This window comes from Oxyura jamaicensis, chromosome 4, assembly GCF_011077185.1.
Source record: "Oxyura jamaicensis isolate SHBP4307 breed ruddy duck chromosome 4, BPBGC_Ojam_1.0, whole genome shotgun sequence".
In the NCBI taxonomy this organism is placed as follows: Eukaryota; Metazoa; Chordata; class Aves; order Anseriformes; family Anatidae; genus Oxyura; species Oxyura jamaicensis.
In genome coordinates, this window is record NC_048896.1 from 87473913 (window position 1) to 87480138 (window position 6226).

The 6226-nt window shown below is 45.8% G+C and overlaps 1 protein-coding gene across 4 annotated transcripts in view; it reads left to right on the top strand.

Annotated features, from left to right (window-relative positions):
• Window positions 1–4272, top strand: part of ZFYVE28 (zinc finger FYVE-type containing 28) — a 146536-nt gene extending 142264 nt beyond the window's left edge. For all 4 annotated transcript variants that reach the window (XM_035324379.1, XM_035324380.1, XM_035324381.1 and 1 more), the window contains 2 exons: window positions 1111–1214; window positions 1957–4272. In XM_035324379.1, coding sequence (XP_035180270.1) covers window positions 1111–1214; window positions 1957–2088 — 236 coding nt within the window. In that variant the 3' untranslated portion in view covers window positions 2089–4272. The remainder of the gene's footprint in view (window positions 1–1110; window positions 1215–1956) is intronic.
• The last annotated feature ends 1954 nt before the right edge of the window (window positions 4273–6226 follow it).

Consider the following 6226-nt stretch of genomic DNA (forward strand, 5'->3'; position numbering starts at 1 on the left):
TGCGATATGACAAACACAGGAAAACAGGGCACGGCTACATTTGACTGACGAATACAATGGAGTGAGCTGGATTTTTCATTTAATTACCTCCTTTCTGTCTGTAGCTGTTGTCCACTTGACCTCTGTATTAAGTGCGCCGTGTATTTTGTTGTTGGGTAACGTGCTCCTTGAGGCAAGGATCTTGCTTGTCAGGTTTATGAATCAGCAATCGCATGGGCTGCATACTGTAAGAAACACTTGGAGAGAAGCTGTATATAGGGAACGTGGGTGAATACATCCAGCAGTTTATGTTTCCACTTTGTCCACGGATTCCTTCTCAATAGATCTTGGCTTGCCCTTGATTAGACTTTTATTAACTTAATTAAGCAATCAGCTACGTCATTTCTACACTCATAATTTTAGACTCCTGGAGGTCACGTCAGCCTGTCACTAGCGGGAGCAGCTCAAGAGAAGTGAGCCTAACGCATTCTGCTTTGCGAGAAACAAATCATTTCGCTGCTCGGCTTTTATGGGGGGTTACAGAGCTCACAGGAGAAATAAACAACTGAAACCTGCTGTTAGGGATGGTGGTCGAGTTCTTTTTCTGCTAAGTCTTGTACACATGATTTTGTGTATTTGCTTTCGTTGCTGGTAAGGCTCTGAGTTGCTTTTCTGTAGAGGTGTTTGCCTAACTGTACAAAAAGCAGCCGGCTTTCCTGTAGGATGGGCTGCAGCTTGCTTTGATGGCTGGTTGCATTGTCAAAACCACCTGTGTTCCAGCTCCGCTTGACAGTCTCCCGTCTCCGTACTTCATGTTGCCTATCCACTGCTCCCCGCTGCTTCCACTTGCCCGGGCTGCGTTTCATTTCAGGCCCAAAGCCGCCGTGCGGTGTTTGGACGCCAGCTGTGCTCTGCCCCAGAGGTGGTCACCTTGTGGGGAACTGGGGGCCAGCCCCCGTCGTCGTTCCTCAGCCTACCCACCTGCCTGTTCACAGAGCACCTCGAGACACGGAGATGAAAGCAGCTGCTGTTATATTTTATCCTCCCTGTTCCCTGGAGGAGCTGGTAATCGCATGCTTAGTTTTATTCCCTTTTGATTTATCTCCCCTTTTGTTGTTGTGCTTCTGACAGATCCTCCTGACTGGGTTCCAGATGAAGTCTGCAGCTACTGCACTGCCTGCAAGGCTCCTTTCACGGTCATTCGCAGGAAGCACCACTGCAGGAGCTGTGGCAAGGTAACGGCTCAGTCAGACGTGTGAGAAACTCTCAGCCAGAGAGCAGCACACGCACGCATACCACAGGAACTCAGCTGCACAGCAAAACGAGTGCTCTTGCCCAAGATTTTCAAGTGACAAGTGCTTTCGTATGTCCTTTGTCAACTGGTCGGCTTGTTTAGGAACTGAGGGGAACGGGAAACTTTGCCTTTTATACAGCAACAAGCATTTGTCCTCTTAAAAGCAGAACTCCCTGCTGAGGCCCTGGAACCAGCACCCCAAATCCGGAGTCACCCCAGATTGCTGCTCTCTGAACTTTCATGAACTGTGGCAGCCTGCACAGGGAGGGTGCTGCAGGGCTCAGCTGTGGGGACAGCGCGTCCCTTTGTTTTCTTCCTAAGTCTTTACAGGATGACTGGTGCACAGGGCTGCTGCTTTGCAAGTCTGGGCGGGAAGGGGAGGGAATGAGGGAGAATAAAGCAATCACAAGTCTTGGAAAGCCAGAAATCCGCAGTCTCATTTCACTTGCTTTCTCGCTTGCTGTTGTACAAGGGGGTAGAGAAGTTGTTTTAGATAACTTTATAGTGGACGTGCAGGAGTAGGAACTCTGGGGATATTCACAAATACTCCCCTAGTCTGCCTTTCCAGGTACTTCCAGTACACAGGAGCACAGCACATACAATTTCTCTCCTCTTTCCAGAAACCAGTTTTGTCCCAGCAGTTCTTCAAGGAACTAACGTGAAATCCCCCTCTTGTTTTTCAGATCTTCTGTTCCCGCTGTTCCTCCCACTCTGCTCCATTACCTCGTTATGGCCAGATGAAGCCTGTCCGTGTTTGCACTCACTGTTACATGTTCCATGTCACTCCTTTCTATAGTGACAAAGCTGGTATCTGACGAATTAAACTACTGCTGTGTCTGCTGGAGTCTTACATGGACTGATATATTTGACCTAAGCCAAGACTTAACTTGAAAGAGGGACCCTGCGAGGGTGCGTAAGCTTTGACATCCATTATTATAAATTTTGTACAGACAGTTTGTATTGCATTTTCCTAAGCTGCTAAAGGGAAGTATGAAGCGTCTGCAGCTCTAAGGCTGCAGTACAGTCTTCCATAAATTTAAAACATTAACGTTACGATGCCATATGCAGAACAAATGCACTGTGTGGAAAGAAATAGGGCTCAGAGAATTGAACGAGCATTGCTGCTTATCTGACATGCTAAGAACGAGTAGGCCGTTACCTAGTTCACCTCAGCAGATCAGTCCCAAAGCCTGGACACTTCTGTGCTTACTACAATTCCAGCATGGCTGTGGGTGTCAGCTCTCCCCTCCCGTTGCTCTTTAACTTGCCCATTACTAGGTTTTTGCTACCTATGCTAGGATTAATTAAAGCAAAAATATTTCAAGTCCATCTTTGATATTTATAAAGGCAAAACTTTATTTGAATCACGTAGGAAGCACTGAAGGTCCTGAAGCAGTATATTTCTGTTGCCTTTCATTTACTGAGCAGAGCAATAACTCCAAGTTGTCTTTTAAAAATCGAGATTTATAACTTCTAGTTCCGTATTTTGAGATTTTGGAATTATTTATAATCTGCATCATTTATGCTAAACCCTGTTAATAAAAGTATAAGACAGAGTTTTGGTTTCTATATCAACATCTAAAACTTAACTAAACAAACTGCAGAGGAAATGATTACAAGTGAATGAATTAATATTAAAGTGCACGTCTTTGGAAGGGTTTAGCAGCAGAATGCAGTAGTGTGACAAACAATTTATCCCATGCTGAGTTTTTAAAATGATTTTTAAAAGGCAAATACGTAATGATATATTGGAAAGGTCAGAGCATTACAGAAGGGTCAGCCAGAGAAAGGTTCTTGGTGTCCACATTTGGCAGAGTAACTGTAAAATATTGCGTACTGTTACTTCACTCATGCTAACAACCCAGAAGATGTTTGTATTTATTTGAAACACCAGGGATTAATTTTTATTTCCACTTGGAGAGGAAAGAAATAAGATTCACATGCATTCTTGCTATGATCTTGCACAAACTCTTTGCAGTAAGAGCTCCCTGAGCACTGAGGTTTCAAAGACGTCTGGACATGCTTTGAGCTAGCCACATTAAAAGCAAGACACTGTGTGCTGTGGTTGCAGAGGAAATGAGATCAAGAGCTCTTTGCTGTATCCTCTTTCCTGACGTGCAGAGTTACACAGTGTGTTTCAAACTGATAAATACAAAAAGAGAGATGAGGAAGTTGTTTGCGGTATCATGCTCAAGAAAGGTCGTCATTCGCAATGATAAAGCGAAACTGGCCAGTGTGATTGATAATTCTTTTTGGTGGACATTCCCTTTGTTCAGTGGTTTTCTAGTAAGTGTTTTGAGCCATATGAGGGTATAGCAGTCTGGCACTACTGTCATCTGGGATCACGTGAAACAGCTTCACCTAGTTTATGTGTAATGCACAAGCCTTACGATGCTGTTTGTGGACAATGTCAGCTATAATGTGTTGTCCTCACCTTATTTATATTTTTGTTATTATTTCCCTGAAATTCCTTCCATGGAATCCTTCAGTTGGAGTGTCGGCATTCACCGGAGTTTGGAAAGGCATGGGGTGGGTGTTTGGTGGGAGGTGAGTATGACGTGGTGCAAGCAATGATACTTATTCAGGCTTAAATCTCAGGCTTCACATTGCAATGATTATTGCAGTTTTATTTTTAGAAAAAAGAAATAAATAAAAACAAATTTAATGCTTCTTTTATAGGATAAAAAAATACAACAAACTTCAGTTGTGAAATAAATATGCACAAAAGTTGCTTCTGTGAAAAAAAAAAATCTTATTTAATGGACTGAATATTTATTCAAGCTTGTTTTTATTTTGTAAATGCTGTAATTCAGAATCATTTCCATAAATATGATATTTAAAGATCTCAGACACTATAGTTTCTTATGTAAATACAGACTCCTATTTCTCTTACTGAAAAGCACAATGACTATATCAATACTAATATACATTTGCCTCAAGGAAGACTTTCATCTTGTAATCTCTTCAGATAATTAAAATGTCAGGACTTTCTACTTCCATGTGCCGGATTGCTCTTTCATTTCTGGGTCTGTTTACACGTAGTGACAGCTGCCAGCCTGTCAAACAAACTGCCCCTAAGTCTTTCTCACTTTGCCCCCTTCCCAGATAACCCGAAAGAAATGAGTTTGAGTTTGGAAGTGGAAGTGGCCCGTATGGAGAGGGGGTGGCAAACCAGCGCCAGCCTGTCACGTAGCGTCCTCGAGGGCTGCTCTCCCTTGCCGCAGGCTGAGGATCTCCCTGCCCGAAGTGTCTGGTGTCAGCGGCCGCTTCACACGTTAGGCACATTTGATCTGCCCGTGTCAAATCTGAGCGAGCTGTTCTGCGGGTGATGCAAATCCGCAATGAAAATACCGCCCCGTGGATCCACCGCAGCAGTTGTTCTTGGGAAGCGTAAATGCCCCTCGCTGATCTGTTCTGCCCCCTGCATGAGATGTAGCTGGCGTAGGGGTCAAGGTTTTTTCTCTTTTTATTTTTCCCAGAGAATTTAATGCCTGTCTTTGGGATGCCATTTCACTGAAGGAAAAACCCTTTTACAGCCCGTGACGTTAGGATTTTAGTTTCAGTGGTGCAAGGACAGGAGAATTTTATGGGAAGTCTGCACGCAAGGTGAATTGCAGTTGAATTAACGTACGCAGTATTTATGGGCAAATAATGCTGCCTTGGGGTGCTGATAAATAAATGAACAGCAGCACTTCATTCCAAAGGGCCTTTTCAATGAAATTCACATTGCTTCAGTGTTCGTCAGGAGTGGGGGGAGAACCACAGCAATGTGCTGCAGCTTCCCATTCCTTTCAGGGAGGGACAGGGGCTAACAAGGTAAGAGCGACGTTGCTGGTGGTGGCGGTAATTCACCTGGTGGTGCCTGCCAGCTTCCCTCTGCCTCCAGGCTGTTTTCAGAGCAAGTTTACAAGAAATGGCGAAATGATCCCTTCTGGCTCTGTATGAGTGGCACGGTGCTTCCTGCTGCCAAAGCTTGTGCGGGGAGGTGGGATGTCGGTGCTCCCTCGGCGACGAAAGGAGCTTTGGCAAAATCTCTCTGCTGTCTGCAATCATGCATGTGCAGGAGACTCAAAAATACTGAAAATACTGAAGATGTTACAAGGCGGCTGAGTGAGGAGGAAGCTGGGTGGAAGGGATGGGCAACGAAAATGATTTCTGCATTGTATAAACTGGGAAGAAGCAGGGGGAAAGCTGTGTGTGTGCGTGCCTGGACACCAAGGGGGGACACGGAGGGTTGGCTCTAGAAGAGGTGGAAGCAGGAGATCTGACTGCAGGAAGATGGAAACACGGCCACAGCAAAATCGCTCCTGGGAGCCAGAGGAAAACACCAGCCTTCTCAGCGCCTCGTCCCCAGCTGAACTCCCTGTCAGTTTATGCAAAGTCAAAGCTGCTGGGTCTGCATCCTCTGGTTTCCTCGGCAACCCCGATAGCATCTCTTCTGTGAGTGCCAAGACTGCAGCACTCCCTGCCCGCGCACAGGCACAGAGCCTTCTGCTTTCTGCTTCGTCAGAGGGATCGTGAGTGCCCGAACGTCTTCATTTGGAGCCGTGAGCACTGCTGCTGCAGGGCCGGCTGCTTGCTAGGAGCTGCCTTTTGGACAGTAACCATTTACTGAGTTATGCTGCGTTTATTAGGCTTGTCTGGAAGAGATCCCCTCTGTGAATATCCTTTAGAGTATTTTTTAGGGTCCTTCAGCTATTTTCCCTTTCTCCCCTCCCCCCTCACCCAACTTTTCACATTTTGCTCTGTGGAAACCAGACCCCTCCTTGCGTGGTCTCACAGCCAGTGAGGTATCAGAGGCCATAGTACACGATTCGAGGAGCTTTCAGCTCCGTCGCTTGCTGATCTCCCTCTCAAGTTCCCAGGCACAGGCTCATCTCAAACCCTCGTTCGGTGTCCTTGTACTGGCAACAGCACCAGGCTGCAGGAGCCCTGCCTGGGTTTTGCACCAGC